The 21,024-nt window shown below is 46.7% G+C and overlaps 1 protein-coding gene across 1 annotated transcript in view; it reads left to right on the top strand.

Moving 5' to 3' along the window:
• NUP93 (nucleoporin 93) overlaps positions 1–21,024 on the top strand; it is a 451,198-nt gene that overhangs the window by 93,982 nt on the left and 336,192 nt on the right. The window contains exon 4 of the mRNA XM_085639933.1: positions 601–663. Within this exon, the coding sequence (XP_085496059.1) occupies positions 601–663 (63 nt within the window). The remainder of the gene's footprint in view (positions 1–600; positions 664–21,024) is intronic.

The following is a 21,024-nucleotide window of genomic DNA, read 5'->3' as shown; positions in this document are numbered from 1 at the left end:
GTTTAGGAAGCAGAGTTAAAGAAGTTATCAAGCAAAGAGTAAAGAAGTGAAATTGCAGTGAATCGAGGGTTAAGTTAAAATGGAGTGTAACCACGCAAAGACCAAATATATAAGAGTAGTTTATTTGATAGGTGGATGATTAATGCTCATGAAGCTACAGGCGTGGCGTGTATTACACCTTAAAAGACTATCAAATTATGTTGAATTGAGAAATTGAAACAATTGGGGCTGTTGTGAATCTGGGACTCTATTTTTCTTCACGACTTGAAGGAGCAAACCAGAAGAATAGTTGAGTGTTGTACATCTAAGAATAGTGAAGAACTAATCATTAAGTAACACTGAAGAAAGAGTAGTATTGAAGACCTTATCTTAAGCTCCATGACTTTTGCTGCAATGGTAAAGAGAGACATGTTTATGATAATGCCAAGGCTGTAAGCCTCACGTGGATTAATGAAGTTTAGTTATAAAATGGTAAAAGAGGATTCCAGAAATAGCTAGAATTTAAGCATACTAATGTTAAAAGGTAAGACAAAGTAGACATGAAGACTATATTCCATGCTAAAACAGCTAGCTTTAAAATATTTTTCTTGTATTCTACAGGGATTTTTGAAGAACGAAAAAGATAATGCATTACTCTCTGCTATTGAGGAATCCAGAAAAAGGGTGAGTGTGCTGCTGCAATTGCTATTTTCAGTTTGTTTATTGTGGGATTATCTACAATGCGCTTTTTCTACAAACATATGTCATACACACCAGCCCTCAACTCCAGGGAATAAAAAATGAAACATTGGCAATGCTAAACGTTTTGTCTTTAGTATGCGGTAGTGTTTGGTTTAAATCTTGAGTAAATCGCAGTAAATGTGCCATTGGTAGCAATAGAGGTGCTTATTTACCACATAAGAGGAGTTTTGCACTTGTGCTGGCCATGCTGTATCAAAGTTATATGTTGGTTAAGCTAGGTGAATAGGTTTCACTGTAAAAGCCAAATGATGGGCAATGTTGTTGGGGGGGGGGGGGGAGGGAGAGAAACAAGAGCAGTTCAGAGTCCAAGGAGTGCAGTTTCCAAGAACAGCAATGGGTATTGGTAGTGTGGGGTGGGAGTGGAATGGGGGAGGGTCTTAGCTGTGAAAAATGGCTTTATTTTATTTGGCAAGCTTATGGCTGGAGTGCCCCGAGGGCTGTTATAAGGTTAAATTAAACAGGAGGGAGGGTTTGGATAACAAGCAACAAACAACAGTTTTCTATTCAAAAGACAAAAATTCAAGTAGAGAAAGAAGTGATTTGTGATCCGGTTGCAGTTTCTAAGTATAGTCATGCACTTCAAATATGAGAATTAATGGGCCTAGCCTGGTAAAATGCAACCTGGTTGGTATGTCACTTTAGGAGCCCTGTGTGACACCCACTATTATGAGCGTATGTGATATACATTTTAATATTAAAGTGTAACTGTGTTTTAGGTTAAACTGTCCGAGTGTGTAATACAAATATTTTTCAGACTTTGCAAATCCTTTTTGAAAATTGTGTTTTGTGGTTAGCTTGCTGAAATGGATTCAGTTCAGTAAGCATGCTATACAATTGTCTTGTATTAATGAGCAGTGTATAAAGATAAATTAATTGAGATTGGAAACATGCAAAGTTACACAGTAGCAACATGTAAAAGTCAGATTTGTTTTTGTAGCATAAAGTGGTGGGCATTCAGGTTATCTGAAAATAATTGCAAGTCCCCAACCTGTCTCTCCTTTCATTGTTCCATTGTTACTGCCCAGAGGAAGCTCAAGGCATAAATGTATAAATTGAAATAGTGTTATCTCTAATCTATTGTATTGCCGAACCTCCAACATAAAACAAGCTCTGACAAAGCCATGAGGTCTGGCGTCTGCAGCCAGCCTTTTAGCTTTGCCAGTGCTCGTTTTATGTTTACTTGGTTTTTGCAAAAAATTGTTCCGGAAGCTAAAAAGAAAAGACAAAAACAAAATAATGTTTGGTCACAAAAACCACACATTGCCGTAGTAGTCGCTAGCACAGTAGAGAACTACTTTGTGTGTGTATGTGTTAGATGGGAAATGGCAGAATGCGATCATACACAGTGATGTAAGCCAGTGGCTCAAAAGAACAGACTCTTTGCCCAACTATTCTGCAGTGGACAGAGGAAAAATGGGAGTGACACAGTTTTTGACAGATCACCTCTAAGTGTACTATTCATATATTATTAGGAAAAACAAAAGGACTTATGCCAGATCTGATAAAGATTTGACATTAATGGAGCTCAGCTGTCTCGTGTGAGGGTACACATATTTTGTCCTTTTTAGGTCTCGCCTGAGCCAGCGCATGCGCTGGTCTGGCGAGACATTTAGTGAGTGGGCTTCAGAAATTCGACCACAAGCTTTTGCTTGTGGCCTAAAGCTTGCGGTTACGCGCGCGGGCATGCGCACAGCCGCCATCTGGTTTCCTCTCTCGCTCGTGGGCACCCTTACACTCGCGAGACGCTGCAGCTGCTTTTACTTTTGCCGCTGCGCGCGCACCACTCGCATGTTGTTAAATAAAATTTCCTTTTAGCACGGACGCACACAACTCCCGGGCTTAGTGCTTTCACCTGATATTGTCCGATTACATTAGGCCACACCCGCTTGCCTGTCCCGCATAATTATAGCGCAAACTTGAACCAAGGGCATTATAGCGCTTCACACGGAAATCAGCTCCCCTTACACAAGAGTTTTTAAGCACAGTGTAACGGACTCAGCACCACCACAGCCTCACTCAGCACCACCACAGCCTCACTCAGCACCACCACAGCCTCACTCAGCACCACCACAGCCTCACTCAGCACCACCACAGCCTCACTCAGCACCACCACAGCCTCACTCAGCACCACCACAGCCTCACTCAGCACCACCACAGCACCACCACAGCATCACTCAGCACCACCACAGCATCACTCCGTACCACCACAGCATCACTCCGTACCACCACAGCATCACTCCGTACCACCACAGCATCACTCCGTACCACCACAGCATCACTCCGTACCACCACAGCATCACTCCGTACCACCACAGCATCACTTCGTACCACCACAGCATCACTTCGTACCACCACAGCATCACTCCGCACCACCACAGCATCACTCCGCACCACCACAGCATCACTCCGCACCACCACAGCATCACTCCGCACCACCACAGCATCACTCCGCACCACCACAGCATCACTCCGCACCACCACAGCATCACTCCGCACCACCACAGCATCACTCCGCACCACCACAGCATCACTCCGCACCACCACAGCATCACTCCGCACCACCACAGCATCACTCCGCACCACCACAGCATCACTCCGCACCACCACAGCATTACTCTGCACCACCACAGCATTACTCTGCACCACCACAGCATTACTCTGCACCACCACAGCATTACTCTGCACCACCACAGCATTACTCTGCACCACCACAGCATTACTCTGCACCACCACAGCATTACTCTGCACCACCACAGCATTACTCTGCACCACCACAGCATTACTCTGCACCACCACAGCATTACTCTGCACCACCACAGCATTACTCTGCACCACCACAGCATTACTCTGCACCACCACAGCATTACTCTGCACCACCACAGCATTACTCCGCACCACCACAGCATTACTCCGCACCACCACAGCATCACTCCGCATCACCACAGCATCACTCCGCATCGCCTTTGCACTAGTACACCACCACATCCTCATCACTCAGCAAGACCTGAGTATTATTCAGCATCACCTCAGCATCGTCTCCGAACCAGTAACCACCACCACTACCACCTCCGCATCCCTCAGCACCACCTCAGCCTGCTCTCGGAATCTGGCATCTGTTGAGTCTCCCCTGGTGTCTGGCCGCTGCTAGTGTTATAATACAGGTACTAGTTCCCAACCTTCACCATCCGATTATTTATGCCCTCTTAAAAAAAAAAAAGCTTTAACAAGCAACCATTGGAATAGGCAGAAACAAGTTGCCAGCATTGCAAGAACAAAAGAAAACTGAGGACATTTTTTTATTGTAAATACTTTTTTTAATATGGTCGTTCAGTTGTACATAATACCTTCTTGGTCATATATAAGGTAACAAAAATGCATCTGACACTTTTTTATTAAAACTTTTCAGCAAGCTGCACAGCAGCCACACTTCTCTCCAGCACTGCTTAAAGACATTGGCAAAGTCAATAGCTCTGGCTAAACACTTATAAGGCCACAAAGACGAGACCTATTGGCTATGCCAATGCTTCTTTAAATTAGGTTTTAACAACCAAACAAAGGAGAAAAGAACAGACTGCATATTTCGATGGTATTAGACACACATGATATCCACTATGTGACCAGCAAGAATACAGTGCAGCATTCAGAGTTAATCGAGTTAAAAGCAGGCTAGGAGATTCTAGGAATTCTGGCATACTTTGAAAAATCACCCATCAATACCACATAACTGAAGCATATTACCCTGGCAGAAGCAGGTTTTCATCATATTGGACCATATGAGAGTCAATCATTTGTTTGTTGTGAATTTGTGTGCTGTCTGTAAACCCAAAGTCACAATTTATGGTACTTGGACACGGTTTGGTTTCTCTTCCTTTGTGGTGCTATTTTGGCAGGAAGGCCCTAGACACAGCAGCCATAACTCAAAACAGTTGTAACTTTACCCCCTAAAGAATGACTTTTTAGGCATAACCAAAGGTAATGGAAGAAAGTACTAACCTATCCATAGCCTCTAAGATTCTTGTTGGTGAGTGCAATTCCAATACTTACGATGTAACTGGGTGAAGTAGATCCTATGAAAGACTTAAGGACTTTCAGTGGAACCAAGAAATATCCTCAGTCACCACCTCCCATGGTTTCTTCAAAGCATCCACCCCTTCTGCGTTCTCCAACACTTCTAAATATTTATGTCATTTTATTTATATATGACCCAGTAACCAAAGAGTTAATGACATCCCACCATCTTATTGTTTGTAGATATTGCTCCTTAACAGTGTACATTCTGGAACTCGGACCTGTGTATCTATAGCCTCCCTTTGTGCCTAGTGAAAATGTAGGCACCTGTAGAATTCTGGATTGTGCAGGTAGAACTTGTTCTGTAACTGTTAAAATGTGTTAAGCCCACCTCCTTATGATTCATTCTGTTGAAATACTTTTCAGGCCCCACTGCACAAAGCCCTGTAGTCTGTAGAGCATTTTCACCCTTACTCAATGGTTTTCGGACCGTCATCTTACTTTTCCATCCACGTTGCTGTTTGGAAAACGCTTACAACTGCACTAATAGCCCCAAGTAACTTGGAAAGACCACCACCGCTGTGCATGTAGTGTAGATAACTGTAAGGTCCAGTAATGGTCACAAACCTTTGAGAGGACAATTGCACTGCTATATAATCCACGATGCAGTTTTGCAAAGGAATTATTCAATGAGGCGTAGTTGCAGCACTGCGTTCAGCTTGATAAAATAATATTTTGGGATGCTGAACAGGGAATTCATCACCAGTTAATAATCCAGGCAGGGTCACCCTCTTAAAGAAGGCGGTACACCCCAGTATGTATTGTACCGCCAAGCAACATTCTATTTGCTTTAAAGCAGTAAGGTATTTAGATTTCACATTTAATTTTGAAACCTATTTACTGTATACCCTAAAAATATTCTGAGGATGAAATTTATGGAGCCTTCTGCACTTAACAAGATGTCATCCGAGTAGAGGGAGATTCTATATTTCCTCTATAATGGAGCCCTCATATAGGATCTTATGTAAGAGGATTTGATCTTACCCAGCAGCATGAGAGCACGATCTATAGTGTCAAAAGGATTACATCCCAGTCACACAATTGTGAATTCACTTATTTTCAATTTGTTCTCTTCACAGCAGTCTTAGCCCAGTCTATTAACTGTAGTCCATAATTTATCACATCCAGTACCCTGGCAGTGAAATGCCACTGTCAAAAGTATTTTCTGCTTCTAAATCACGTGTGGCCTGTCTGCTGTGTCATAATGGCATAGGCAGAAGAGACAAATTCGTCCATACATTTTTTATATTTATCTTTTTCCTCCCTGCTGTATTTCTTTCTCCATTTCCGATCTGGTCTTCTACAGGCTCCCTTCTGCATTCTAAGACTATCTATATGTCGCGGCGCAGAAGGTTTGCCTCTATGCGGTTGAGATATCCTAAATGGTGCTGTGACAGCGATGGCTGGATTCACCCAATCAGAGTAGTTTAAAGTGGCTAACTCCAGGTCCTCTGAGCGATCAGGCTGAGAGTGAGCTATTGTCTGAATGGGACCGCTTGTATTCTGTTCCTAGCACGCGACTTGTTAGGACTATGTGGGAGCTTTCCAGGCTGTCCGCTGTTTTATAGGTTGATATAAAAAAAAAACAGCATGATGATCTGTCCAAATCCAGGGCAGGGAATCTTTTATTCAGGAAACATTCCTGACAGTGTTGTGAGTGTGGTGCATAGAGGCGACTTACTTTTTGCATTAGCCTACCCTGGTCACAATAGGAGGGAGGCGTGCAGCAGGAGTGTCTGGATGTACTGAGCAAGGAAAAAAGGCAGCGACCTTGTCCTACATAGTTAATGTATGAGGCAATGCGCAGCACTCTACAGCAGTCGGCAACCTGCTGCAGTGTTCTACTGGGGTCTAAAATCCGATCCCGGCTGCAATAGAACATCCCAGCCAAAGATGGGTACATGGGGTCCTGGTTCTATGTCTCGGGCATCTCACTAAGTCGTCCTTTGCCTGAGCCCATTTCCTGAGCTCAGATTTCCAACTGCTCAAGGATGCAGGAAAGCTAGACTTTCAGTTAATTGAGATTGTGTGTTTTGTGAGTGGTGTTATGACGGAGCCACGCATGCCATTACAATGCATGCCTTTACAGTCATTACAAACACTGGTTCTTTATTTCGGGGCAGGCATTGTTTTCGTGCTTGCTGGTGCCGGATACCGACGCACCCCCTTGTTCTGAGGCACCGCGTCCACCAGCAACAATAATGTGTATGTCAATTTGTCTAGAGCCACACTATGTCAGACTGAGCCCCAAATTAGTTCAATGAGGCAGCTGCTAAGTCTGTGGTACACCAGATGACGCAATGTCAGGGGTATATTAGCAAAAAAATACAATAGGTATGGTAAAAGCCACCATTTTGGACAATGCTACATGTCCCACTGGGGACAGCGGAAGCTTTTCCCAGAGGTTAGAGGAAAAGCCGAGAGATGTTGTAATTTTGTCTAGAATCCCCTCTTTTACGTCCTCTAGGCTCCTGTTGATGTACACCCCAATTACCTGAAAATACTGTGACCAATTGGGAGGGGACTAGTTTCTGCAAGGTTACTTGCACAGGTGTCCGTCACTGTAAGTATGCAGTATTTAATGCAATTGAGGCCCAAGAGTGCTCCAAAGGTATCCAGAGCACTCAAGTTTGACTCCAGTCTCAAGGTGATATTCAAATAGATGAGAATGTCTGCATGCAGTGAAATCGAGTGATTACTTTAAACTGATCTTGTAGTTCATGTGCATTTAGACTTCATCCATAATATACTTTTTCAGGATATGAACTGATTTTGATGAGTTGTCCGAAATATGTTCAAGGCACTATGCATCATATCTTCTACCGGTGCAAAGAAATGATAAGTCTAGAGAATGCACCATGTGCTGTTGAATAAAAAGAAAGCTACCTATCCCTCCTATGCAGCCTTTTATAGATCTGCCAACCCATTGCAAACTTCAATCTAGTTAGGCCAGTGTTTTTACCATATGTGCTTTTCCTGTGTTTTGACTTATCCAGTACTTTGTTCACGACCATTTGAAGTCCATGACCAGGGCAGAAATGGCTCATATGCCTCAAAAAGTTAAATGCTCAATTTCTCAAATGCCAGCCTGTATACATTGTAGTCATGTGATTAGAACCAACAGGATCTTTTGACCATCCAACAGACCAGTCACAGGATCTTAGCAGCCTTGGGCATTAACCCATATATAATCCACTATAAATGTGGAAGATTTTCTGAACAGGATTGGCACTTTTGGACATAAACTGCTCATATCTTCATGGCATGCTTAGGAAATACATCCTACTGGTTGAACCTCACTTAGCGTATTTTGTGATAGTTCCGCAATTGCCTACATTAGCCTTGAGGAAGTCGGATATAACGAAACCCATTTTGTCTGTATTGGGGATTTCTCATCTTTGACTCATTCAAGAAAATATACATCACGTTTCACTAAAATTGGAAGACTTCATGTCTCTTTGGTCAGTTTGTGTTACATCATTGTTTTAGGGCTCAGATAAATGTTTTTTGTGTATCCTTTAAAGTTTGGCATAATCCCCAGAGAAATTCTCGAGACACTGAAGCATAGGCTAGATCTGCGCTGCACCATATCTCATTGTTTGTGCCTTAAGAGCCATGCCTTTGTGCCTGGCTCTTTGTTTGGATTAGAGGGAGCTCCTCTCTCCCCTGCTGCATGTGATGGATCACCATGTTGTGACTCCATCAGACCTACTCAGTTATTGTCCCCAGTGCCAGATCACCGGCCCGTCCCATATGTCTTCAGGTGTTACCCTTCTGCTGTCAACCAAAGCTTTGTGGGAGTAGCATAATTTATTTCTGTTTCCATAAATTTTCTTTTTGAAGCCTCAAACTACCTTATTTGTTTCCGAAATACTGTTGAATAGCCAGAGTAGAGTGACAACTGGTGTTCTCATGTGTAGTCAGCCCACCATTTTATAGCCTACAGGAAGGAGTTCTGTCTGTATAATTAAGTATCATGGTGATTAATTGCACTTGGGGATGCACCTGGTGGCAGGCTAGAGGTTGGTAACCTACGTGCGCTGTAGTGGTTACCCAGATTTTAACAAATGGCTCTACACTCAAACACTCGTTTTGGTAAAAATCTGCAAAGCCAGCACTATTGCTACTTTAAAGACCTTCTGTGATTTGAGAAAGATCAGAAGTGATGTTCTAGAGCAGCTGCACTCTTAAGTTGGTTGACTGTTACAGTTTTTACCCTTTTTTACTTCTCCCCTAGCCTGCATGAGACTGATTCTCTGCATGTTAGCCCTACGCATGCTAGTCACTGTCTTATTTTATTTTACACTGTTGACCTTGAGTCCTGCACCACCAGCGTCTCTCAATGCAAGGAGGAATCTGGTTCTTAAACTGCCATATTTTTAGTCTCCTGAAACTCCCCAGTACGCCTACTAGAAACAAGCATTGACATAGCCAATAGGTCTCGCTATTGGTTTCTTGTAAGTGGGTAGTTAGCATATATTTTTATGTGCAGTAAAGTTACATTGAATTGGAACATTACAGTCACCAGTTGTGCTCTGTCCAACTGTGTGCAAGCATATGTAAATGCAAGCAATTGTCCTAATCTTACCTTGCAGTGGGAACAACAAAGTGGTTCATGGGCTAGAGGGTGCACCCTACCCCCACTCATACCCCGCTCCCCACACCCATTAGATCATAGCTCAAAGAACGAGACTGTTTATGTTAGGGCTTTCATGTTAGACCGTTAGGTGCTCTGCTGCCAGTTTGGAAATGTAACATGACAATTGCTGCTGATGTCTATTGATTTGCTGTCTCAAGTCCACATGGTGAAAAATGCCAACTGAGCAGTCTGTCCTTCCACGGTTGGTAAACTGAGTACTATTAAATAGGGCATAGTATCAATCACCTGTTAATTACAGTGCCTGGAAATGGCATAAGCTGGGCATGCAGTGTCGCATATGAAACTAGCAACGTCTCATTCTGAATTTGCAGTGTAAACTAGCACATTCGGTTTTGCAACCATCCTGTATGGGGGTTGCCCAGCATGGGAGCTCCAACACAACTATCGACAGCCCCATGAAACTTGTAATGCATTAGATCACTTGCCTTACACAGGGTTATAAAGGTTAATGACGAATTAGAAAGCATGGGGAAAACTAACATTTTTTTTCTTTCTTTTTATAATTCTATTTATTGGTACAGGTAGTCTTGATGGTCAGAACATATACTAAAGCATTACTGTACCAGTGTTACATGGTTAGGAGCGCATACAAAATTTACAAATTTCAAGGTAGAAGAGCACAATATGGCAACAGTATATATCACATTAAGGGGTTAACAGCTCGTCAAGGGAGGGGATCTGGGGGGTTCACACAAATTGCCACGGAATTCATTCCACTTCGACCAGATTGCTATCCATTTTCGGGGGCAGCCCGAGCCACATAGACTGTCTTCTCTTGCAGCATGCACCAGTCCATGTCCTTTTTCCATGCACCAAGCTTTGGATGTGTTACTGCCCCCCACAGGCGAGCTATGTTACGTTTTGCTATCATCAGGCCCAGTGTCGCCCAGATTTTGCCTTTTGCTGTCAGATCTGTGGGCTCCCAGATGTTTAGGAGGCATCTTTTGAGTTTGAGCAGCAGTTCCACCCCCCCAGACATTACGCATACAGTTATGCACCTGCTTCCAGTAGGTTTCTATCAGAGGACACTCCCATAGTATATGCATGAACGTCCCCACTTCCACGCACTGTCGTCTACAGAGCCCTCCCTCACTCCTGCCCATTAATACAAGTCGGGTACCGGAGATGTAGCTACGATGTAGAATTTTCAATTGTATCAGCCTCAGTTTTGCTGATATTGCCACCTCCATGGGGAGGAAAGCGCTTCCCTCCATTCCTCATCTTCGATGTCAAGACTGTCATTCTCCCATTTTCTCCTGAGTTCGAGTAGGGGGTCAGGGGTGTGGTGTATGAGTTTTTTGTATGTGAGGGAGATGGCCTTTTCCGGCAGGAGACCGTCCAACAGTCTGCCCTAGGGGTTAGGATTCGGGGAGTGATGTTCCGGGTGGAATATTTGCAAGGAGTGAGTGCCTGACCTGTGCATATCGAAAAAACTCTGTCTGTGCTAGTTCATATGTCTGCTGCAGTGAGGCAAACAACTCCATCCATTGGGTCCCCATAGATCTTTTATACGGGAGATCCCTATCAGGTCCCAGTTTCTCAACCCTTTGGTGCGACCCAGTGTACCTAACCTTTCAGAAACCCAGAGTGGGGTAGCCAGCGTCAGTCTATCCGCCCATCCCAGGTTGCGGCTCACAATGTGCCAAAGTTGGACTGAGTGTTTTGTTGGCCTTGTAAGGGGGTATTTGTTAAGTTTAGAGTAGAGCGCTGTCTCAAAGTTCACACCCAGAAGGAGCCATCTATCCATCCAATAGCCAGGATCATCCCCACCACAGTAAGTGCCCTGATTAAGAGCCGAGAGGTGGGCTGCCCAGTAATACTTCATAATGTCTGGAAGTGCAATTCCCCCATCGTACCACCCTAGTGTGAGCTTGTGGAGTGAGATACGCGGTGTCCCCGCCCACAATAGGTCCCTCTGGGTGGCCTCGATTTCTTTAAAGAACCTTTGCGGGACTAAATCAAGATAGTTCTGGAGAGCGTATAGGAAGCGCAGCAAAGCCATCATCTTGAAAAGAGCTGCCCAGTAGGGACAGCGGGAGCTTCTTCCAGGTGGCGATGTCCCTTTTGAACCTCTGCAGAGGAGGTAAGAGGTTCCTCTCATATCGGGCTGTCAAATCAGTGGTGATAAAAATTCCTAGATACGTAAACCCCTCTGTGACTGTTTTGATCGGACAGCCTCGTGGCACTGAAAGGGGAGTGCCATGCAGGAAGTAGAGCAGCGATTTCCCCCAGTTGATATTGTTTCCGGAGTTTCTCCCGAAACTAGTGAAGATATCTAAGGCAACACGAAGTGATTTGTAAGGTGAGGCGAGGTAAAGGAGGATGCTATCCGCATAGAGCGAAATCCGGTCCTCCCACCCCTCAGCCCACTTGCACCCCGCAGTGAGAGGTCCTGTCGAATCCAAGCCGCGAGCGGCTTCGGGGAGAGGGCGAAAAGCAGGGGCGAGAGGGGGCAGCACTGCCGCGTCCCCCTCTGCAACATGAACACCTCTGAAATCTTATTGTTCACCACCACCTGGGCCAACGGTTCACTATAGAGGATACTTATCCACCCAATGAAGTTATGGCCAAATCCCAACTTTTTGGGGACGGCCATCATATATGGCCATTCAATCTTGTCAAATGCCTTTGTGGCATCCAATGAGACCACAACCGCATCCTCCTGGATCGTGTGGGAGCGTCCCAGTACCCCATGGAGTCGTCTTAAGTTCGGTGTTACGGTGTGGCATAAAGCCCGACTGGTCCGGATGAATCAATTTGGTAAGCATTGGTTTGATCCTGTTTGCGAGAAGTTTCGCGCGGATCTTGGGTTCGGCGTTGAGCAATGAGATCGGCCTATATGAGGCGCACATCTCTTTGGGTTTCCCCTCCTTCGGGATGGCCACTATTGTGGCTATACGTTGGTCTCTCTGCAGTTTCCCCAGCACTTTACTATCCTCAAACATACGCTTGAGGTGTGGTCCCAGGTTTGAGCTTGTAGAGCTCAATCGGAAGACCGTTAGGTCCTAGGGCTTTTCCAGACCGGAGTTCGGTGATCGCCTTGGCCAGCTCTTCCGCTGCGAGCGCACTCTCCAGGGCCTCTTGGTCTGCGTCGGAGAGGGTAGGCATCCTAATGTCGGCCAAGAGCGCGGAGAAGTCGTCCTCTGGGAGTTCCGATCCCCTTCGGTACACCTTTTCGAAGTGTACTGCGAATTCTTGCACTATCTCTTGAGGCTCCGTTAGGAGGGCACCCGATTCATCCCTGAGCTCTGCCACCACCCTCTGCGCTTTCTGTTTCTTGTCCAACCAGGCTATTAATTTGCCCGCTTTGTCACCTTGATCGTACAGACGGCCGTCCCTGTCTCTCGCTAGGCTCTTGAAAACTATAACTTTTAATAAGTCCTCCGAGCCACGCTGTGAATCCCAAATTCTTTGTAAACTGTAAAATATATTTTTCCCTTCATAGCCCATTTAATGTGCCTGATCCATTAACTGGTTGTGAACCTGGGCCTGAAAGTGTAGGCTCTGCTCTCTCGGACGATTTATTATAACCTCTCAGCTCGTTAACTACCTCTGTATACCAACCAAACTGGCGTTCTAGAATATCTGTCAATGGTGGGATTTGAACCCTTGCATGAGAAGGGAATCCGGCATCACATGCACATGACCTTGCCTCGGAGCTATAGCGCCTGTGGTGTTGCAAGGGAAAAATGGTTCCCCTCAGGACCCCACACGTCATGGGCGTTTACAAAGAACACCAATACAATGCTCGGATGAGTGTACCTGGGAGTGATGTATATTGTAAGGAGGAGGGCTGGCCAAGAAATATTTTTAGCTTCTATAGCAGTAACTCGTACCAGAAGTATTGGATCCCTTCACTTTCGGGCAAATCCGGTAATCACCCCATACCTAGAGTCGCAGGATGTTGGGGCAAAGCCCCGGAGAACCTGAGAAGGGGCAGCCCGGGCTCCGGAGAAAAGGATTAGCATGGCAGCCCCCGCTGAGAGTTCAAAGTATTGGAGGTTACATTACACCCGATCACCGGTCATTGGGCACGGGGGCGAAGTGATGACTCAAACTTGTGTCTCTTTGGTGGCAGCTCTAGGACAGACAGACAGACAGACAGACAGACAGACAGACAGACTCACTCACACACACTCTTTTGATGTAACCTTTATTTTTACAGTGCTATATTGCGCGAGACCTGAAGTGCTTTACGTGCAATATAAAAATAAATAAACGGAGCGCGGTGAGCCTAAATCGGGCACCGCGCTCCGAATTAAAGTAAACCAGTGAATGGTGTGCGCGACAGCGAGCACCAGGGCTTGCTAATTTAAAACACGTCGCCCCTGAGATGTGGGAGCTGCCGGTATGCGCGCGCGGTTGCGAGCATCAGCATATGTTTCCAATTATCGGGCCCATGTCTGGGCACGATAATTGGAAGTATATGCTGCTGCGCATAACCGCAAGCATTAGGCCATGGGCGTGCACATGGGTGGGAAAAAAAGAGGCTTTGGCCAATTGCTTGCTGACTTTGTTAAAAAGACGCACGCAAAGGCCAATAGCTTGGGGCAAAACTACAAGCACACGCGCGAGCGTGTGGTGGATTTCTGAAAGCTCTTACATAAGGTAGAGAGCTAGGCTCAACCTAAAAATGGATAATCCTAGCAAAATGCCCATTTGCATTCACCTGCAATGTCTGCTATCCATCTGACGTACACATTCAATATACATTGGGGGTTACTAGGGAGTAAAGATTCGCAATCCAACCACAAACCATCAATACTCCCCTGTGCCCTTGTCTTTGTCCCTTTGGGTCATCCTGAGGAATGCACCTTTGATTCTCTTTCCCTTGTGGGACTTTGTGCTCTTACCCCTCACCATTGTTGAATAGTAATTGTGCACTCTGATACATCTCTGAATATCTGCTGTGTGCCATTTTAAGAAAGTGCCCTCTTTTTGCATGGTTGTCCCCACTTTTTGCTAAACGGCTGATGTACTTTTAGGGTGCCCTGGGTTCCTGCCAAACAGGTACCCGGGGCCTATGTTCTTTCCCTAAAACTGCATTTGAACAAAAGCCATTTGGCACTCTTTGGTCACACGACAGTCCCTTGTAAATGGTACCATAGGTACCAAGGGCACTGTCTCCAGGGAAGACCTCTAAGGGCTGCTGCACTTATTGTGCCACCCTTAGAGGCCCTGTACCTGGACACACACACACAGCCTTTACAGGCTGCATGTTTTGGTGCAGAACAAAGTGAAGAGTCGATATGGCACACATCCCTGTGTGCCATGCCTACAACCCACTGCCCTGGCATAGATCAGCCATCCCTCTAGCTGGGTGCACTATACCATGGTGTGGGTACTAATGCATGAGCCCTGTACCACTACAGTTTCTAAACTCATTCTTAGACATTGTAGGTGCAGTGCTGCCATCAAGAGTATATGGTGCATCACGAACTCCACAGCACCATGATGGCTTTACTGAAAACTGGGAAGTTTGATATGAAACCTCTCAGCACATTAAACCCACACTGATGTCAGTGTAGGATTTAATGAAAAATGAACTCAGAGGGCATCTTAGAGATGCCCCCTGAAAAACGACCTAACACTAGTGTCCAGGCTGACTAGCTGCTCACCAGCTGCCACCACCAGACATGATTCTAGACCCATGGGTCGAGAGCCTACTGCTCTCGGGGGTCTGAAACAATGCACATCCTGGGACGAGGTGCCAAGCCTCCTCCCCCAGGATTGGCAGGGTCCACGAAGGGGGAGGCTTCAAAAGCTTGCCGCCTTTGTGAGCTACCCCAGGCCTTTGCTGCTTCCAGCAACTGACCCCCACCGGTTCTGACCCCCACTTTGGGTGGGTGAATCGGTGGGAAAACTAAGTGAGGAAGGGAGGTGTGCTCACCTTTGCTAATCCCACCCCTCAGGTGGGGGAGGCGAGGTGAAGCACAACTCTCAATTCTTTGCCATCTTGCAGATGGGGTGACCCAGCCAACCAGAGTGAGCCAAAAGCTCAGGCAAAACCACGAGTCTGCACCACTCTGCACCCTATGCCCACGGCCCGAGTTCGAGTGGCCTAACACCACGATGAGATCTTCCAGGCGATCCTGACCTGAGATCTGGTGATGTCTGATCTGCCTCGACACTCCAAACGATGCCTGCAGTCTCTTTCTAGAGGAGTCCCTCAACTGCAGCCAGAGCTGGTAAGAAAACCTGACGCCTAAAGACACCCAAAGGCCCACTTAATTCCACTACCAGTGGTTTAGGTTCCCTCTGAAAGTGTAGGTGTGGACACAGTGGATCCACTTGAACCTCCCACAGCATCAGGAAACACATTTATACTGGTGGTAAAGGATCATGCCACCGGTTATCATGAGGTATTCCTCCAAGAACCAAAACAAGACATTGTAGACCATGTATTAGGCCTATGGTCCAGAATGGCAGAGTGCATGGAAAAAGCTTCCAAGAATTTTGAGGCCAGCCAGGAGCTCCACAAGCACTGGTATGACCAAAAAGCTGCACAGGACAAATGGAGTGGCCCATAGCCCTTCTTAGAAAAGAAAAGTGAGGTCACCTACTTGGTTGACCTGTGCACAAGCAGGACCCCCAAAAGGGTGATCCATGTGAACCGCCTTAAGCTTTTCCACAACAGGACTGACATCACCATGCCGATGGTGACTGATGAGGATCAGGAGACAGAGTGAACCTCTCCCTGACCTCCTCTCTTACAGCCCCAAAGATGGGTCAATAGATGGAGCTGTCTAGTCAGACACCCTCTCTACCCAACAGGAGGCTGACTGCAAGCAGGTCTTGCAGCAGTATGCTAAGCTTTTTCCTTAACCCGTGGTCAGACAAACTGGTGTACCCATGATGACGCTGGGGACAGTGTACCTGTCAAAAATAAGGTCTATTGACAGTCTGATCAAGTTAAAGAGAGCATCAGAGCAGAAGTCTTCAAGCTGCTGGAGTTAGGGGTTATTGAACCCGCTGAGAGACACTGGGGCAGCCCAGTGGTTCCAGTCCCCAACCTCATCCACAGGGTGGAAAGAGAGAAATGAGGTTGTGTGGACTAACAAAGGCTCAACCAAGACAGATGCTCACCCTATCCCAAGAGCAGATGAGTTTATAGACAAATTGGGTGCAGTCACATTTCTAAGTACTTTTGACTTAACTGCAGGGTACTGGCAGATTGGTGTGGCAACAGGAGCAAAAGAAAAGACAGTGTTCGAGGCATATGAGCTGCAGATCACACACTAAGCATAGATCGCCATCTGGTGTTGGGCCCAGAGGTTTGCACTTGTTTTTGTCTTGGAGAAGTCTTTGGAAGTCACGAGATAGGTGACTCCTCCTTTGGATGATAGTGCACATGGGCATCGGCTCCATCTTCAGATTGTTTTTTTTCCGCCTTCGGATGTCTTTCTCGCGCTCCAGTTCAGAACCGTCACCGATTCCACTCTCGACGCGCAATCCTTCACCCTTCTCCGGTATTGTGTTCGATCGCGATCCCTAGTCGTCGCGCATCTCTTCAACATCGAAGTCCTCGATTATGGTCATTGACTAAGGCCTTCGGGCCTACCTGGGCCTTGGTATCTGGCTCATGGAAAGGACGCCATTCAAGAAATGTCCTCAATGTGGGTCGAAATTTCCCCACACCGATCTGCATGAGGTGTGCAACCTCTGCTTGTCTAAGGAGCACGAGGCCAGAGACTGTGCAGCTTGTGCCTCTTTGCGCTCGAAGAAGACCATTCGAGACTGTCGAGCCAGGAGAACAATGACTCGCTCGTCGGTGGCCATTCCCGATGACATCTTCCAGGAGGGCGTCGATGTACCTGAACAGGAGCGCATCGAAGAAGGCCCCGTCAGCGCCTCCGAAGCCGATGACTCCGACATTGAGGACATCACTTCTGGGCAGTGGGTCGTAAGTAGAGACGTCGACCCCCTCCCTACACCATCCACAAAGGCATCGGTCACACCTTCACCTTCGGGCCCAGGTGCACACCGAGAGACTGCTTCCCATGCCCCGCCCTCGGGCCCGGCAAAGAAGCCTACTAAGCCTTCAGGCGACTCGGGCTCGAGTCAGTCCACCATCGGTACTGAGCGGACACCGGCACCGTAAAAGAAACCGCCCTCCTCCTCCGTGCCGATCGCTGCCTCCACATTTAAGCACTCGGCACCGAAATCTACAGGCACCGCCCCATCAACTCCGAAAAAACACTGGGAGCTGAGCAAAAAGCCGATCCCTAAAGCTTCGGATTCACACCCTTCGGAGCCAAAAAAAGCCTCAGATCCGAAAAAACACGGTCACAGAGACTGTAAAACATCACAGTTCTAAGCCAAAGGAGCACAAAACCGTTCCAGAATAGGTGCCGCGCAAGTCTTCTGAACCGAAACTGTTGGCGTCGAAAGACCAATCTCTATCAGAAGAGCTATTTAAACCAGACCCTAAACAGAAAACTCTTCTAAAAGACCCTAAAACTGGTCAGCTGACTTTAAGTACAACGAAGAGACCATTGGATACACCTGTACCGGCTCCACCACCTAAAAAGTGGGACATTGCCACATCTACCCTCAGGGTCCCTTCTCCAACACCTCCTCCTCCAACTCTTCCTCCACCACACCATTCTCCTACACCATATCCTCCACCAATGGATGATGATGATGACACCTCTGATGACACAGGAAGGGGTGCGGATGAAGAGCCACTAAGGGATCCACCTTTTTCTCCTGACCCCTGGGACGATTATAGTACGCCAGATGTCCCTAATGTTCCACAGGATGACATCTACCCCTTCAGGCCTTCCCCTCCGGAGGACACAACGGGTTTTCATCAGCTTCTACACAGAGCTGCCCAATACCATGGGGTTGACTTACATACTGACCCTGTGGAAGAGGATTTCCTTATGGACACCTTTGATAACCCACAAAGGTCCACCACTATTCTGCCCATGCTAAAAGGAGTTACCAAGCATGCACCTGAGGTATTTAAAGATCCTGTCAGGGCTAGGGTTATTAACCCCAGGATCGAGAAAAAAATACAAGGCTGCCCCAGCAGACCTAGCGTACATTAAGGGCACCGTACCACTAGACTCCCTTGTAGTCTCAAATGTTAGAAAGAGGGCCAACTCTCAAACATCAGGGGACGCTCCACCCCCGATAAAGAGTCCAAACTCTTAGACGCCTCTGGCAAAAGAACCGCTTCACAGGCAGCTAACATATGGCGTATCGTCGACACTTAAGCACTGTTAGCTAGGTACGATAGGGCACATTACGATCAACTTGAAACCCTATTGCAACACCTCCCGGACAAATATAAGGACAAAGCCAATCACCTTATACAAGAGGGAAAACTCATCACCAACACCTCCATTCGTTGCTCGCTGGACGTGGCAGATACCGCGTCCAGAGATGTCAACACAAGTGTTCTCCTGCGTAGACATGCCTGGCTACGCATTTCAGGTTTCAAACCTGAAGTACAAAGTTCCCTCTTAAACCAAACCATTCGATCAGGAACACTTATTTGGCCCTAATGTTGATTCATCCCTTGAAAAGATGAAGAAGTACACGGACACAGCTAAATCAATGGGAGCCTTGCAATCGCAAGCTCCCAGACTTGCCTTTTGTCGTCCCTCTTACATGGGCACCTCCAGAGGCTACTCCTCTGACAACCCCTCCACTTCTTATAAGACTCCCACCCAGTCTACATTCACCAGAGGTTACCAGAGAGGAGGCTACAGAAGCAACAATAACAAGACCAACAACACCCGCTCTGCCTCCACCCCTACCCAATGACTTCCCACCGTTCCGCCCCTGGCCCCTTCCACTCCAGTCGGGGGAAGATTACAACAGTTCCTGCCTGTTTGGACCAACATCACCACAGACAGGTGGGTGAGACAAATCATTTAATCGGGCTACTGTCTAGAACTCACCTCTACCCCCCAAACATACCACCCAAACAGCGCCCAATGTCATTAGAACATTTATCACTGCTCAAGCAGGAAGCCATCTCCCTCCTACAAAAGAGTGCAATAGAACCAGTTCCCCTGCACCAACAAAACACAGGAGTTTACTCTCTGTATTTTCTCATACCAAAAAAGGACTGCTCTCTGAGACCTATTCTGGACCTCAGATCCCTAAACCTCTACATACAGTCAGACAATTTTCACATGGTCACACTTCAGCAGGTCCTTCCTCTTCTTTCACAAGGCGACTTCCTTGCCACTCTAGATCTCAAAGACGCCTACTTCCACATTCCCATTCACACATCTCACAGGAAATATCTCAGGTTTGTATTGGATGGTCAACACTACCAATTAAAAGTACTCCTTTTCGGAGTCACCACAGCACCCCGGGTATTCACCAAGTGTCTGGCAGTAGTGGCAGCTCATCTAAGAAGACAGCACATTCACGTCTTCCCATATCTAGATGACTGGCTCATAAAAGCCAGCTCATACAGTCAGTGTCTACACCACACTCACGCCACTATTCAATTACTCCACAACTTGCGGTTCACAGTAAACCACGCAAAGTCTCATCTACAACCGTCCCACATACAACAGTACCTAAGGGCCACAATAGATGCCTTAAAAGCGCTCGCTTATCCCAGTCCAGCCTGGATAGCAAGCATACAAGCCCTCATAACCAAATTTCCGCCTCAACACTCTCTTCCAGCTCGAGTGTTCATACAACTCAAAGGGATGATGGCCTCTTGCATATTCATAGTGCCTCACGCAAGACTCCAGATACGTCCTCTTCAAGAGTGCCTAGCACACCAATGGAACCAGGCTCAAGGTCAGTTAACAGATCTGGTGTTGGTAGACGGTCGCACCCACCGCTCTCTGCAGTGGTGGAACACCAAAAACCTTTCCAAAGGGCGACCGTTTATAGAGCCAGTTCCTCAAATTGTTCTGACAGCGGACGCATCGCTCTCCGGCTGGGAAGCTCATCTTTTACATCACACCATGCAGGGCAGGTGGACTCCTCAACAGAAATTACTCCACATCAATCACCTGGAGTTACTAGCCATATTCCTAGCCCTAAAGGCATTCCAAAAGCAAATATCAGGCAAGGCTGTCCTAGTCCGCACGGACAACATGATGGCCATGTATTACATACAGAAATAAGGCGGGACACATTCTCTATAGCTCTCTCATCTAGCACAAAGCATATGGAGATGGGCTGTACCGCAGAACATATTTCTCCTAGCCCAACATGTCCCGGGAGTCCAAAACAACATAGCCGATCTGTTAAGCCGTCAAACGCAACAGATTCACGAGTGGGAACTTCATCCGCAAGTTCTTCAACCATTTTTTTTTCAAAAATGGGGCCAACCACACATAGACTTCTTCGCCACACCCGAAAACGCCAAATCCCCAAGCTTCGCCGCCAGATTTCCACATCCATTGTCTAAAGGCAATGCAATATGGATGAATTGGCCAGGCCGATTTACGTACGCTTTTCCGCCAATCCCACTCATTCCATTCGTGGTGCGAAAGCTACAGCAACACCCACTGACTCTCATTCTATTTGCTCCAACTTGGGCCAGACAACCGTGGTACACCACATTACTGGAA

The sequence above is a fragment of the Triturus cristatus genome, chromosome 12, assembly GCF_964204655.1.
Source record: "Triturus cristatus chromosome 12, aTriCri1.1, whole genome shotgun sequence".
Classification (NCBI taxonomy): domain Eukaryota; kingdom Metazoa; phylum Chordata; class Amphibia; order Caudata; family Salamandridae; genus Triturus; species Triturus cristatus.
This window is presented reverse-complemented; position numbering and strand designations above follow the sequence as displayed.